Below are 16,611 nucleotides of genomic sequence, written 5' to 3'. Positions count from 1 at the left end.
GTATCTGATAGCAGCACTATAGGCAGAGCTAGAGGCTTTTCTTCTAAAGCAACACATCCAAGTTCCTGATGAGGCACAAAGTACAATTTTGAGTGGGGTGACATTCAACTCCTGTCATAAGAGTAATCCTCCACAGCCACTGACTGATTTGTACTACCAGACAGGCAGAAGTGCTCACAAAACTGTGTTTTCTTGAAAATTTTCTCATTCATTACACTTTCTCCCACTGCTTCGGAGCTAGGAAAAAACAAGTAACAGCAGAATATTTGTTCAGTCAAATACAACTTTATTTCTGAAAGGAAGCAGGATTCATCTATAGAAACATATATATATATATATATATATATATATTTACATATTTTCAAATGTATTTATATTTACATGTACTTCTACATTTTTATAGGTAGATTTTGTATATTTTTATACATACATACACAAACATACATACACACAAAAGCACCTATGTATGTATGTATGCATGTGTGTGTGTGTGTCTGTGTGTAAATCTCTATGTATATGTACCTATGTATCTATCTATCTATATATATATATATATATATATATATATATATATATACATGAATAGCTGCCAGGGCAGGCGGGCAGCACGGGGCTGCCAGCCATCGGCCGATGCCGGACGTACCCGGCGGACGGCGAGCCCCGGGCGCCCGGCAGGGTGAACGCCGGGCGCTTTGTAGGGGCGGCGGGCCCCTCCGCCGCTCCCGAGTCGCGGAGCCCCGGTGGGGACGTGTCTGGCTTCCCAAGCGACTGGCGCGCAGGCGCCTCTCAATCCCCAGCTCTGGTGAGATGCTCTCGGACCTGGGAAGGGAATCGTCCTCCCATTCCCTGCCTGCTGCTTTCTTTCCGGCCCCTCTGCAGCACTTTTCCTCAACATCCCTGGCTCGGATTATTTTTTTTCCCCTCCTAGTCGCTTTTTTATTTTTTAATATTACCCACCTCACGGGAGCCCGTTTGCTTTCCTGTGTGGCTCCCGCTCCCCAAAATAGTTATCTGAAGGGAAAGCCGCCTGTTGACTATCCCCGTCTCCCCTTTTCTGAGCTTCCACCCACCCTTTGCCCCCACCCCTCTCTCTGTTTGATTCCAAACCTTTGGATGGTGTTTTGGTGTCATTAGGAGATTAGTATCCCTGGAGCACCAGGGGAGGAGGAGGAGTAGGAGGAGGAGGAGGGTGGAGGGGAAAGCGAGACTGCAGGCAGGAAGGTTGGCACATCAACGCGAGTGAGACTCTCCTCCCGCCGTCCCAGCAACCCCCGGCTCCTGGGTGGCAGCGGAGGGGGTGGCTGCCGGCGCGGGTTGCGGACGGCGGCTGGCGGGTGCGCCCGGGACCCGCGCCCGCGGAGCGGAGGGGGCTACCGGCAGGCGAGCGGCTGCGGCTCTTGCGCGCAGCCCCCCTCTCTTTTATGAACAGCGAGGCGGCAAAGCGGCAGCGGGGGACACCTGGAGGAGCATCTCTTCCTCGGGTTTATGAATGGCACTGACATGGAGGAAATACCGTTTCAGAAAGTCAAGACCAAGAGGAAGAAGTGCTGCCACTGCTGCTGCTCCCCGCCGGCTGCCGCGGCGTCGGGAGCGGGAGCCGGGTTAGGGGACCCCCCTCCCTTGCTGCTGCTGGATGCCATCGCCTGCGAGGACGAGTTTGACTGCAAGGAGCTGGAGGCTCTCTTCCAGAGCTACAACCTGAAGCTGGAGCAGACGTCCACCCTCAAGGCGCTGGCCGTCCTCATCGTGCTCACCGCCAGCCTAGCCCTGGTGGAGCTGCTCTCCGGTCCCAGCCTGACCATCTCCAAAGGTTCGCACCCGGTGCACTGCATCATCTTCCTCTCCCTTTTCATCGTCACCAATGTCAAGTACCTGCAGGTCACGCAGCTGCAGCAGATCGTCAAGCTCACCTTGCTCTTCAGCTTCACCTTCTCTTTCCTCTGCTGCCCCTTCTCTCTCAGCGCCTACGGCATGGAGGCGCCCAGCGCCCCCGAGCAGGGCATGTGGCAGCTCATGCTGGTAACCTTCGTCTCCTACTCGCTGCTTCCCGTCCGGACGCTGCTGGCCATCGTCTTCGGGCTGGTGGTGTCCGTCTCCCACCTCATCGTCACCGCCACCTCCGTCAGTGCCAAGCGGCAGAGGCTCTGGAGGACGGTGAGAGAGGCCGGGCCTGCAGCACCGCAGAGCCGCGCGGTGCCGGCCCGCCGGGGGGAGGGAGAGCGGAGAGGCGCGAAGCGGCCCCCGCGCAGCCAGCGCAGGCGGCGGCCGAGGAGCGCCCCGGCTGACTCCGGCGGGGAAGGGGAGAGCGCGCACCTGTGCCTCAGGCGTCTGTGTCTGTAGTTCCCCAAAGTTTCCGGGAGGTGGGGGGGGGGGGAGGTGGATAGGGCGGCTCTGGGGAGACGGAACCTCTCGGCATTTTCTCTCCAAGGAAAACCGGGGACAGGGCAGGGAAGCCAGCGCTGCCGTGCCCCGCTCATGGGGCAAGTTCAGAGCACCGCATGCACAGTCAGTGCAATACAGCGCGTACCAGCAACATCACCTGTCTCTGTACAAACTTGGCACAGACAATAAGCTGCGTGTGGTAATAACACCTCCACCGAGTTGGTTCGTATCCTCGCTGTCTGTATCAGCCGTGGGCCGATCGTGCCTATACACAGCCCATCTGCGGGGAGGCTCTGAGGAAACGTTTTGGAATAGGTGGGACACTCAGAATGGGAACCCCGCCTCGCTGCTCTCCCAGAAAGCGGAGCATTCCCCCTTCGGCTTCCCCAGGGCAGCTGCTGCCCTCTTTCCTCAGACATTACCTGCTGTGGCAGTGAACTTCCTAGCGATTCCCTTTCCCCCCTGAATTAATCCAGCAAAACCTCCCTCTGCAGCAAGCATCTTTGGAAACGTGCTGCTGCACTCTCCCCTCCTCCTCCGAGGAGCTATTTATATCCCTGCAGGGCTTTCTCCTGCTCTCGTGGCCTGATGGGCCGCACTGGCAGGGGGAGGAGGATGAGGAGATGCGCGTATAGGAAACGTGTGGGCTGGCAGTCGGGGTTTGCCACTGAAGACTATTATCTGATGCGTGTGAACCACTGGGAGAGAGGAATTGAAAAATTTTTGTGTCCTTCTCTGCACGCATTGGTTATGCCTGCCCTCAGGAGAAGCACATGGCTTCTGTCCTCCAGATTGGTGTTAAACAACAATTTAAGGCATAATTGAAGCACTTAGTACATTACTTCTGCAGAATGCTGGTATTATTCTCCATAAGCATTGTGATGCTATGACATACATAGTTGACATGGGCATAAATAGAGCAGGATTGTACACCTTTGTGCCCAGAACTGTAAATTCCTGGATCCTTCTTCAGTGCTCACACAGACACACACGCCCCAGTGTGACATGCATGCACAGAATAGAGATACACAGGGACAATCACTGTGTGGGGTTACTGAGACAAACAGGATTATTGATGGCTTCACGCTGCTGAGCTGGTAGACAAAATAAATTGTATATTTTGAAGGGGAAGAGAGAGATAAGCTGAGCTTTATGATTTACCCAGATAATCTGATGGTCTATTTTTAAATATGCGATTTAGAGTTTCCATGAGAGGGAGAGCTGATAAAATGCAGGAGTGCGGAGAGGAGCCTTCTTAAAAAGCATCTGGAAGGATGTTAAAAACACTAGAATATTCTTTTTGAATAGGGCTGAAGATAGCTCTTTTTACTGGAGTACCAATTAGTCCTTATGGGAGTCCAGGCTATCCTGGCTACCCTGACATGTAGGCAGACTTTCCTTGATGCCAAGCTGCAGCTCAGTGTGGCATCTGCTCTTCTAGATGAGTAACATAAAGAAGATGACAATAACGTCTGCTCACTAAATTATCTAACCGAGGTTGTGAATGTAAAACATTTGAAGAGCAAAAATCTTCTGGCTCTATCCCTTCACACTAGTTTAACTCAGTTATTCATCAGGCAAGAAACTGGCTTGAAAATACATAGAAATAGTTGACTAATATCTGATGTAACATACCTATGTTTCTTCTTCATCACCATCTCCCCCAACCAGAGTAATTTCAGTGGTTTGTATGCAGTCCCCAAAGCAGTATGCTTTACTGATAACAGGAATCAGAAACCAGATCAGAGTCAGGCAATAGAACTGGTCTGTGAACTTGTGACACACAAAAATGTGCACTCATTTGTGGCATATTTGCAAGGAATAAGTCTTCTGATTTGAAGGCCATCTCCATGTATGGAAGGGACTTTTCCCTTACAAAGAAGTTTTTTGCTTTTCCAAAGAGCAATTTTGCAATGGTTGGAAGTTTAAAGATAAAGGCTGCATCATCTGAATTTTATTTGCTTGGCCTGAGAGTAGCTAAGCCTTATTTGTAAGGTGTAGAGTGGACTTTCCTCGTCACTGGTATCTGCTATCCCAGACACCAGATATTATCATGATGGCCCCCGTGCTTGTAGACACAGCATGAAGTTGACATGTCAAAGAAGCAGGACTGCTCTATGCAGAGCTGCAATAGCATGAAAGGCTCTGTTCTCTCTCCCAACCCCTTGCTCCCTAGCCCCAAGCAAGTAGATGAATTTAAATTTTTAAACAGATATCTGAAGTATATAAAAATGCAGAAACGCTGGCACCAATCACTGAGATTGGTATTCTGTTAAAGACCACTTTGATTTTTTGTGATTCAGGCAGGGACCCAACTTGGGAATAAATTTTATTTTTGTTTAGCTTGAGCTTTAGGAGACTGCATAACTAGTAACTTCCATTGATGTTAAACTGGAAATTGGTCAGCATGACCAAGTAGTTCATATTGTTTCAAGTTCAACCCATTAAAAAACAGGCATAGCTAAGTTAAGGGATTTTTTCCAAAGTGAGCTTTTAGATGTACATCTTCTATTTCACGAAGTCTGAGAAATCTCCATTTGCAAATGTTTGAATGCCAAAAGCCTCACTAACATCAATAGTGACAGATCAGAACCTGAGTGTGCCCCATGTCATGCTTAAGACTTGCATTCTTTTGAATGTACAAATTCTCTACGAAAACCAATAGTCATTTTGGCAGAAGTTTGTAATGACTTCTGTTGAATACAGCACGTTTAATTTGCAAGTTTAATTCGCAATCTCACTTGCCTTTTCTGGCAGTACAGTATTGTCTGTGGAGATCATGCCATGCCATGCCATGCCATGTCAGAGGTGGGGTATGTATAAGGGCAAAAGGAGAGCAGGAAAGCAAGTACAGGGAGGTAATGAGAGTCAGGGAGTAATGTGACAGAACTTGAGCTTCATCTTTCCACTCAATAAGTGTTTTGTTCATTAAATGAAAGGTTCCAATCTACTAATATGTCCTGCTCATTTCTAAATAGAAATATAGCTATAGACCATTTATATAAAAAAGTGCAATCTAAAAAATATGCAAAGTACTTGGGGGCAACCTTGATCCCATTTGGGATCATGTCAGAGACATGCTGACTTTACAGCTGATATTGCATGTCTTATCTGACATTGTGATGGGGACATAAGTGTGTGTATAACCAATAGCATATTGATCTTTAGTTGGACTCTTCCCTTTGGAATCATGGAACAAATGCTCCTGCTATATAAGGTGACAATGTATCCACAGATGGCTGAACCTACAAATGAAGTTTTAAAATCTTGGACTTTTTTCTCCTTTTTTCTTTCTTCTTTTTTTTCCCCTCTACAGATTCCAGATATATGTTAGGTGATACAGAGCCCTTACAAAAATACAGAATCCTGCCCAAAGGATCTTAATATAATTTTTATTGTAATGCAGTGAGTGGGTGTTAGAGACATTAGGACCAGATGGGGTAAGGAAGGCAAAGGCTGCTCATAGAGATTACTCAGTGGTGACATATGCACCATTTCATGTCTTACCATTAAATAACTTTTTTTGGCCCTCTAAATATTTTAGTTCCCTTTAAAAAAAAAAAAAATATATATATATATATATATTCTTATTTCCAGAAAACTAAAAACCAAATCATACAACCATCAAAGTACCCTAACACATCACAGAAGTCTTTATGAAAGAGCAAATCTTTCATAAGAAAAATCAGAATTACAGCATGAGTAACAAACAGTGGAAGAAACAATAGTGCTCTCATAAACTGGCACAAAATTTTTTTCAGAAGTGTGGTGAAACAAATGGAGGTTTCAGTTAGATTGTTTGGGTTTGTGGTTTTTTGTTGGTTTTTTTTTTTTTTTTTTTTTTTTGCCTGCATTTAAAACTGATTTTATGCATATATTTATTTATATGTATGATAGCACTTTTATTGATTCAGCAAGTACCAAAAATCTTTGTTGGGATTAGATAGACTGTGTAAAGGATAATGGGGGAAAATTGGTATAATTTATTTTAAATAGTTGATTTATTACTTAAAAGTTTATTTTATAATTTTAGCTTTTTGCAGGTTGGGGAGAATAAGGGGATACAAAATCAAAACTATTACAAAGTATTACAAAGTATAAAAGCACACTGCAACAGGTTAGTATTATAGAATATCACAAGGAATTGTTATGCCAAAGTTAATTTTATTTGTGCTAGTGTTTAAAAGGAAATTAATGAACACATCACTGACAGAACTGTTAATCTCCACACCTTTGTCTCTCACATAGAAAGCAGAGTCTAGTAGCCTAATAAAAGGGCTAAATCAAAGACAGCTCAGCTCCATTGTCATTATTCAGTGCAAAATTCTGTTTTTATCCTTCATGCATATAAAATACTGGTGAGGGACTCTACTAGTTCATTCTTTGTAATGCTTTTCCAGTACTAGTGTCAAGATTATCTCTAGAATTCTATCCTCTGTAATATTCTCTAATATTCAGACATATCTATCCACTACTAATCTGTTTGATTTCACTATTTTCCTCTCTTTCCAAAGATGGGGAACACTGTTTTTAGAGTTTCTCAATATCTGTGTGTAACTCTAATTTTCATTTCATACTTAGTCCATATTGAAAGATTGTTAAAAGTTTGGGGGGTTTCAGAGTTTTTGTTCCTTTCTAATCTAAGTGGTATCTCAGTTTGTGGCATAGGCTTTGCCAGGTCTTGACCACAGTCATTTTATCTACATGCTGAAGTGTAGGATTTTCTGTGGAATGTAGAGTTCAGGATCTTTTTCCACATAGAGATTAGTATGCTCTTAACTTCCTGTGTCTGCAGATTGCTGACACTGCTACTCATTGTGGGTTTCCAAAAATTAACAGCATGCTGATGGTTCTGCATGCTTGAGAAACGAAGAAAAAGAGGGCTTCTATTCAAAAAAGCGTTCAAAAATAATAATTAAAAAACAAGCTAATACTGTTATACATTCAGTTTCTACCCACTTTCTTTGATGTTAGGCTCTCCCTTCTCCTGCTTCTCCAAGTTCTGAGGGTGGCGTCTTTCATTCTGCTGGAAGTGTTGCCTACATTGGCAGCATCTGGAGGAAGGAAGGGGATGTTCATGCTAATGTTGATATATTAATTTCTCTTCCTTTGTTGTTCTACAGCTTCATGTCTCATTCAAATTTTTAAAATAGTTTTCTTTTATGTGTATTAAATACTTGTTCTTTGTTTCCTTTGTTTCTGCTAATCTGGAGTTCTGGTTATCTCCATGTTCACATTTCTTTGACCGTGAAGGAGTCTTTTTTATAGCTATAGGTGTTATCTTCAATACTAAATCTATGCTGCACCTTTTGTAATCCCATGCTTGTACTCTACAATACCTCCTGTGTCTCCCCTTTTTAAGGTCTCTACTGTGTTTCCATAGGCCTACATTTCTGCATAGTACAGCATTATGTTTTAGTCATAAAACTGTTGTGCTAACATACAAAGATAAGCAAAAGTAACATAAATGGACTGGAGAGGTCTGGTTGTGGTTGTATTTGAGGGTCCCAGGACGAGGGAAGAGATGAGAATCTTGACTATATTTCAGACGGCTGATTTATTATATTATGATATTAAAATGCTATACTAAAACTATACTAAAAAGAATAGAGAGAAAGGGTCCATCAGGAAGCTAGAAAGGAAGGAATGGAATGGATCACAAAAACCCGTGACTGCTCAGAGACTCCCAACACAGCTAGACCATCATTGGTCATTAAGTAGAAACAATTTACATGTACCAATCAAAGAAGCACCTGTTGATAAACAGCCTCCAGACCACATTACACAGCCATCAGATAGTTATTGTTTACATTTCCTCTGAGGCTTCTCAGCTTCTCAGGAGAAAAATCCTAACAAAGGATTTTTCATAAAATATCATGATGACATCTGGTCAATTAGGGAAAAATGTTTAAACCAGGTAAAACAATGTGCACAGAAGTTAAAAACAAATTCAGCCTGAGAAGCTAAACTTTTAGCCCAGAAAAAGTCTGACACGTTTCAGTCTGGAGGCCTTGCAAAGTTAGTGCATAACTTACAGCTTTTGATATAGCAGTGGCAGTACAGTAAGAGCAATGGCAATACAGTATTACAGGTCTATATGGTTGCATTTCTTTTTAACATGTGTGGTTTAGAATGTCTCCACATCTATTGCTACCGCTCTCATTTTAATGTTATTAAAGTGAGCCCAAGGGTGTTTTCATTTCAAAATGATAAAATGCTGTTGCCTAGACCCTAGTTTATAGCAAATCATTGCATGTAATATTAGTAATTGTGGACTGTATTTAATTTACATGCTTACTGTGTGGAAAAGTAGTTTTCACAAAGTGTTCAGTGTTTGTGGAGTTCTGAGCTCAGGGGCTGCCAATTTGGAGTTAAAGATTTTTGGTGGCTCTATGGGATAAGTTATCAAGGGTTTCTCCTCCTTTTTTCCTTAATTTCTTTTTTCCTGAACATGTAATTTTGGATATATTCAGAGCTAAACTCATATGAGAAAATGTTAATTGTAGGGAGTAGTTCATCTTGATATGTTCTGCCATTCAGGCTTCTAAGTATTTCCCCATTTTGTTTTCCCCAGTCATTAGCATAGTGCAATGCTTTGCTAGACAGAAGCAGTGTAATATAACAACTAGGTAGTGCAGATTTCAATTTCTTTTCATCTCCTTTAAGCACAGCCCTGAATGTGTGCTTGTATGTACATGGGCCTTAACTAGAACAGAAATGTTCTTTCTAGCATCTTATCTCATTCTGTGAGTTTAGATGCAGTGCATTCCTTCTTTTGCCATTCCAGAAAACATTAGCTAGCATAAAATAATGTTTTCTGTCTATCATGGTTAGTTATTGTCATTAACATTCTCAGATGCAAAAGGCCATATATTCCTGGCTTTACATCTCTTTTCTGTCTTACTATAAAGTGGTACAAACATAACTAAATGCAGGTGGCATGTATGGAACACCAGAGATGAGCCAGAAAAGCACTGTTTCTTGTTCCTTGTAAGCTCTTGGTGGTGTCAAGAGAATAATTGTTAGAAAGTCTATTATGAATGTGGAAAAGGCATGCTTCACGTAGACTTCATATTCTGATTAATTCATAATGTTATAAGAAAATTTCTTCTAGGACTTGAAATGTTTGTATTTTATGACAGGAAGAACTCAGGCAGTATTAACTCCTGAAAGACCCTTGCTGTTGAGAAGATGAGGAAAGAGTGCAAGCAGAAGAGACTGATTCAAGTTTCTGAATGAGCTGAGCTTTGTCTTTGGCAGACTGTGATGGATGGGTATGAGGGACTATCAATGACTAGAATAGAATCCTTTTTTTTTTTTTTTTTGGGTTTTTTTTTTGTTTGTTTGTTTTTTTTTGGTTTTTTTGTTTTTCTTTTTTACAAAATTTCCAAATTATGTGATTTTCTTCATCTGGAGAAACTTTTCATAGAAGAAATTTGCTTTGTTTCAAATTTTTAAGATACACACCTAGAGAAATATGAGGAAACAACATAGTTACTGCTTTGTCCAGCTGTTTATACTCTGCATGAATTTACCATATGAGCTGATTTCTTAAATAAAACCACTAAGCACTTTATGTCTACAGAAAAGCTGTTTTCTCCCTCAGTATTGGAAATAGTGAAAAATCCCAGAAATGTGGATCTAGTGTGTGGGTCTAAGGTGAGCAATAAAGTGCAAAAAAACCACAAGAAAGATGGTTACTTCTTTAGCTGTGGTTCAGGAACTACAGAAATCCTTTTTTTATCCAGAGATGTGTATTGCAAGAAATGTGTGGCTAGTATGAAAAATTTTATAGAGCAATATTTCACTTTTAACATCACCTTTCATATATCTGTTTTGGAGCAAGATGTTAATTATTGAGTTCAAATGTTTGTGCATACTCCAGTACAACTTCATAGAAGTAAGCAGAATTAACTTTCTACAGTGGTTAGCACATGAAATTAAGGAGTGCTTAACTTGGCTGTTGTGGGTTTTTTTCATAAGTTACTCATTCAAATACTACAATGTAGAAATGTTTTTCAATTGCCATAAATCTGCTTATGATTACCTCTTAGACAATGAAAGCAATTATCCACCCACACAAAATTAGAAAATGAAATAACAATAATAAACACAGTTTTAAAAAGAGATATACATAGAGTATATCCTTAATTTGAGTGTCATCAGGCTGAAAAAGAATATTTTACTCAAGCAGGACTTACAAAATTTGTTCACAAGAAGTTGAAAAGAGGCCTATGCCTTCTAAAGACTTTCTTTCTTTCTCTTTCTTTCTTTCTTTCTTTCTTTCTTTCTTTCTTTCTTTCTTTCTTTCTTTCTTTCTTTCTTTCTTTCTTTCTTTCTCTGTATAAAATACAATGTAGCAAAATGAATTTTGAGGTAAATTGATCACTGTTCATTCAAAGGTGGAGGATGTTGGACTGAACCTCATTTCACTTTTAAATGCCAAAAAACATCTCACTGGATTTCAGGGAGATTCACCTGATGCGTCAAAAATTCTCCTTGCCGGTAATAATTTCTTCCCAGGGTGTTTTAACTAAACAGGTACATCATTTAATGGGAACTATATAGAAAGTCAATATGTGCTTGTTTGTGAAATGACATGGAAGTAGTAATGGCAGTGTAAAGTTCTGACCAAACAAGCACGCAAGACACAGAGGCTCTACCAGGATCAAATTTCCACTGTTGCAGATTGTCTCTGGAGTCTGGTCTCCTGGTCACTGCTGTTACGGCTCTCAAAGATTTGAGTGCTACTCTCACCTACTATTATGGATCTCAGAGCTATGCTCTGGAAAGTGAGGATTACCCATCATTAATGTCCTGTGTGATTCCCGGTACTGCACCCTGCAAGCTGTTGTGCTGATCTCTCTGCTGATCCATGCTGGTTTAGTGTAAGTCAGCTGTTACTGCAGAGGCTCTGGGAGTTGAACCCTATTTTAAGTTCATAGTTGGATTAGCTGTGATGAATGCTCTGTCATTCCTATATGCTTTGAAATATAAGGAATAATGATGCTTTTCAAAACAGAGAAACAAACTGAGCACTATCTCCACGTTCAGCATGGTAGAGCTCTTTACTCTACCAGTTATGTAAATGGCAGTGGTGAATGATAGCTGCTTGAGTTCCCGCAGATGGAAAGATTACAGCAGCTTATTTGGTCTTCTCCATGCAGCTCTCTCTATTTTAGGCAGCAGTAGATTGAGGAGATTGCAGCTGAGTTAATTTGCCTCATCTGTTAGTCAAAATAAACTGCTTTATCAATAGTCCATTTCTTCTTGCTTGCACTATTAAAAACATTAGTCTGGTTTTTGCCTTTGAAGAGACCACAGCCTGAAGAGGGTTTCCTATTCTAAACTGCACTTCACAATACTGATTAATGTTAACACAATGGCTGAAATGGCTTTGGTGGGAGAGCAGTGTGATTTTCTACCTGAGACTGCATAGTCTTCTTATAATAGTTTCTGGAGTATCCATCACTGAAAAGGATAGTGATGTTTAAGAGGAAAGAGTGGGCATAATTTTCTGGATTTTCTTAGCTTGCCCATTGACAATGAAAAACATACTTTTCTTACTCTTGAGTCTTAGAAGAATGCTCTGAAAAAATTAACAGTTTGTATTTTACAGTTGGGATGAATAGAAGTACTGAAAAGGGCAATGCCCACTTGTAAAGATATGAATTTTTCTCTGTCCTTAACTGATATTTTTGTAGTTGTTCTAGTGTATCATCAAAGAATGTAATAATTTAAATATTTTTTTCACTTGCTTGCTTTTTTTCTTTTCCTGCTGATGCTTTTTTGCAACCAGTCCCTGTCAGGTTTTTGCTGATTACTGCAGTTCTTGGTGTAGTAGTCTCTACTGAATTTCCCCCAGAAAGAAGCATCAACCAGATGCGAAACAGAGAACATTCTTCTGGGAGGCAGATTAATGCAGAAAGGAGGATGATCTTTCCTAATTCCCCTAAGGGTACAAAATATTCAGCCCCAACACCTAGTCTCTCTTGTCTATTGCTGAGTCTGCAGTTGTGCACCTTTGTTCCAAATCTCTTTGCCATCATTTGCAGAAGTCCCATTTCTTCAGCACAATTGTATACCGAAAAACTGAGCTTAGCTACTGATCATAAAGATTATTCATTCTCTTGGGATGAAGATGTAATACCTAAAGTAGGGAGAAATTGTCCTTCCTACAAAACATCTTACATGCCCCTGAAGATGTCTTTGAAGTTTACTAAGACTTTGTGGTCCCCTTTAAATGTAAGGATTTGACATATAAATAAACCATTACCTAACATTCTCAAAGAAATTCTCTTCACAGGGATATATCAGCTATCTCAGCTCCCTTTCCCTTGTGTGTGATACTTGCTGCCATTCCACTCATAAAAATAGAAAAAAAAATCCTGAAAAATGAAAGATTTACAGCTACTTTGTACAGCTGAAAACCTTTTTCTGAAGTTGTAATTTAAAAAAAAATGCATTTCTAATGCTGATATACTACTAAGTTACAGTTATCTTACTGTGAACAATCCTAAAAGGAGATGGCTCTATTCAATGGTACAAACCTTGGAAAAGAGATTTTTTCTTCCTTTTTGAACTAAGGGGTTCAAGAGTGGAGGTGTATGAGGGAAAAGTCTTTTCTTCTTTAGAGCCATATTTCAGATTTAGGATTGTAAAGTTCAAGTTTCTTTAGTATCTAAAGATATTTTGATGATCTATCAAAATCTGTAAGAAAGACTGATGCCACTAGTCCAGTTTCTGTTATAAGAATGTGAGTTATTTGAGAATAACCCATTATATGAGTTATATGAGAATGTGGCTATTATATACCATCACCGTTGGTAACTCAGCAAACCTGGCAAACTTAAAAGTTGTTTCCTTGGTCTGTGGGCAAACATGAATGTTGTTTTACTATGATTGCTTATGAGATAATAGGTGTGTCTTCTGTGGAATTGTAATGGAAGTTCACAGGGCCTCTGCACCTACAACTAACATGTATAACAACAGAAAGTGAGGCAATCCTTCCACAGTATTACAGAGTCTGCTGCCATATTTGATTCTTAATGTGTTGGGTAAATATCATTATTCTTAGAGTAGCAAAGCCATATTGATCCTAAATCAGTCCCAAGGAAACCCACAGGCTTTGACTTGTCAGCAAATGCCAGCAGTGCAACATGCAAGAAGGCACTGGGTACAGTATGAGCTAATTCTGTGTAACATGGCAATAAATGCAGAGTATTTAGAGGGTGTGGTTTTTTTTCTTCAAGGAATGCTTAAGCTATCTGGAAACAAGAAGGTATAGTGGTTCAAAAGCTGGCACGAGGCAGGCTGTGTGGGAGAAGAAGAAGGGAATGCCATTAGGGACTGGATTACTAATCCTCAAGAGAAATATTTTGCTCTGTAACATCTGAAAATGTCTCAGTTGTTTTCAGAGTTGGTTAAAATACCTCCAGTTGAAAATGTTCTTAGGATTTGTGTAGATGTCAGAGGTCTACTGTTGGCCTGGAGATAATACTATATCACTGTATCACATAGCTATTGCAATATTAACAATTGTAGATGCTGATTGGTATTATCAGTCTGAGCAGTTTTTGGGTTAAACTTTGGAGAATTTCATGTGACAAAGGAGTACCATAGGAAAAATAGGATCTAGTTAGCTTTTTCAGTCTTTGTCCAGCAGATAGGATGCTTCATTTCTTATGCCGCTCCTGCCCTCAATAAATGAATTAATTTCTAGTCAGGTACACAAAGGATGGACAAAATTCTTATCAAGACAAAATTACTGACATGTAAATGGCTAGTAGGTGTGCAATTAACAATTAGTAAACAGCAGTCTCGGTTCCACTATCCATTTTGAGGATTAATTTAGTCCTTGGACACATTGAAATGTCAGTGTCAGTAAAACATAATGCTAAAGACAAGAACAAACTGCATTTTGCACCAGCCTGCTGATGGTGCTTTCAGCAGCTGAAGCACACTGTTGCAGTGCTGGGTGATTCATGTAAAAATTGTGCCAGTTTTATAGTGTATGCAAACAGAACAGGAGCTCCAGGTAATACATTTTCCCCTATGACTCAAGAAAACTGCAGCACAGTTCTTTACATTCAGAAGAGGAGAGACATGGTGACAGACCTTGGTGCACTCACTTTCTGCACTATGGAGTCACTCCTATTCTAGGTCATTTGTGCCTGTGCCTTTCCTCAGGGTGGGTAGCACTCTGTACTGCCTCACCTAAGGCCAGCTTTTGGGAATGTGTCAGTCAAGCTTAGCCCTGTGAGTTTTGAAACTCTGTAACACAGCCAGGTGTATTTTGTCAATACAGCCTTCTATGTTGTAACCTCATCTCTGTGTGGACGATGCACTGGCATTAAAGTACTAACACACAGATGAGATAAAAAGAGAGGACATAAAGCCTGGTGGTAACTGGTGATGTCATGACATCTGCTGTTTCTGTCCTGAATAGTAAACTTGGAAACCATTAGTAGGTGTGATGACATGTGGTGCTCAAGTAATGTCCTCTGAATAGGAATCAGAAATCTCTAACGGTGACAGACAGTGTCTAGACTTTGCCCAGACTCCAGGAGTATCAGATATTTAGGGTGTAGTAGGAAGGAAATCTCATAGGTGAACAATTTGGGTTAAACAATAGTTAAAAGGCCAGCTGTTTCTTTATGGGTTTCCAGAAACCAGCTTTTAACAGCCTAATTTTACTATGAATCAATATTTTAAATCATCATTACCACAAGAAAAAGTAGTCTCATGCATATGGGTACACCCCCTTATTCACCAGTTTTCACCATGCAGTTGAATCCCTGCACTCAGTGGAGTGGGAAGCTGCTATTGTGAATTAAAACCAGGCAGTAGGATAGGCTTTCAGATGGATGCTTTCCAAAGTTGTCATCACACCTGCATGGACTTCTATGCCAGTGTGAAGAGACTGGGAATAGGAATGAGCAACCAGTGAAAAAAAAAAAAAAGTCCAGAAATGTTTTTTTTTACTGTTCTGTCAGTTTAGGTCCTCATGTAACAACAGCCACGTTGTATTTACTGCTGCATGAACTTAAGCAGTAATAGTGTTAGCCTGATTACATCTTCTGTAAATGCAGCCTGATTTTTCACTTTATTCCTAATCATATGTGCCTTAATTTAGATACAGATTTTTGGAAAATATTTAAACTGGTGTTATAGCTAAATGTTAGTCGATTTACTATAGGTGTTAAAACAATGACTTTCTTTGATGGTTCCTGGAACAGCTCTAAGCTTAGGTTCCAAACCTTATTAAGCAATTCGAAAACATAAATTACTGTTAAGGACCAAAAGTCCTATTTTCTTATTTCAAAAACACTTGAAAAGCAATTCAAGGATCCCCCCTGAAACCATGTATATACAGTGTCACTCCAGGAACCTATTTGATAAATTATACTGAAAAAAAAAAAAGAAGCTACATTTTAAAATGGTTAGAAGCAAATAAAGTTGTTTAAACAATTTGGATTCCTACTAGCTATTCTTAAATGCCTCAAAACTTCAAAAATTGCATCAGTGTCCATAAAGAAGTGGATAATTTATAACCAGCATGTTGGCCTCACTGAATGAGTCGTGGAATACGTTAGTTCTGGAGCAGGTAATACGTCTGGTATTGAGTACCAAAGATACTATATGGAATTTTGATATGGGAAATCAATAGGCTTTGCATGTTAGCTTGGAAATGTTATGTGATTATGTTGTTTCTTTCAGAATGGACAGAAACTGTCTTGTCCCCATACAAAATAGTCAGAGTCTATCTTATACTATTGCTTTGGCTATATTTCTTTCTCAATACCTGAGTTACAAAGCAGACGCTCAAAGAAGGCCGTAATTTTGATAGCAAGATGATACCCTGTAATAATCTATGCTTTCCAGCATTGTTGCATCCAGTCACATCAGGAGCTGAAGATTTACAATCTATTTAAATTTGTTTTGCAAAGTGTTTCAGGAAGAGGTCTTTCATAGTAATATTGTTGAATGTGTTCAGATAAAGATGTCTTGCAGCAAATTCATCGAAAGCCTGAAAGAGTGCTTGCTAAAAATTAGTGATGCAGTGCTACAAAATACACTAGTACTGTATCCTGAAACTAGTCTTACTTTGCAGTTGTGTTTCAGGAAAGATCTACTTGCTTAACGTACTTCTTTCCCGATGACTGTTCTCTCATTGTAGCTGAGAAAACACTAACACAAAGCAAACACGGGATTGCTCACAAACCTTAC

The 16,611-nt window shown here is 40.5% G+C and overlaps 1 protein-coding gene across 1 annotated transcript in view; it reads left to right on the top strand.

The window, feature by feature from the left end:
• The first annotated feature begins 1,315 nt into the window (after positions 1-1,315).
• Positions 1,316-16,611, top strand: part of LOC121349260 (adenylate cyclase type 1-like) — a 106,371-nt gene continuing 91,075 nt past the window's right edge. The window contains exon 1 of the mRNA XM_041459503.1: positions 1,316-2,154. Within this exon, the coding sequence (XP_041315437.1) occupies positions 1,486-2,154 (669 nt within the window). The 5' untranslated portion in view covers positions 1,316-1,485. The remainder of the gene's footprint in view (positions 2,155-16,611) is intronic.

This window comes from Pyrgilauda ruficollis, unplaced genomic scaffold (genome assembly GCF_017590135.1).
Source record: "Pyrgilauda ruficollis isolate IOZ18807 unplaced genomic scaffold, ASM1759013v1 scaffold137, whole genome shotgun sequence".
NCBI lineage: Eukaryota > Metazoa > Chordata > Aves > Passeriformes > Passeridae > Pyrgilauda > Pyrgilauda ruficollis.
This window is presented reverse-complemented; position numbering and strand designations above follow the sequence as displayed.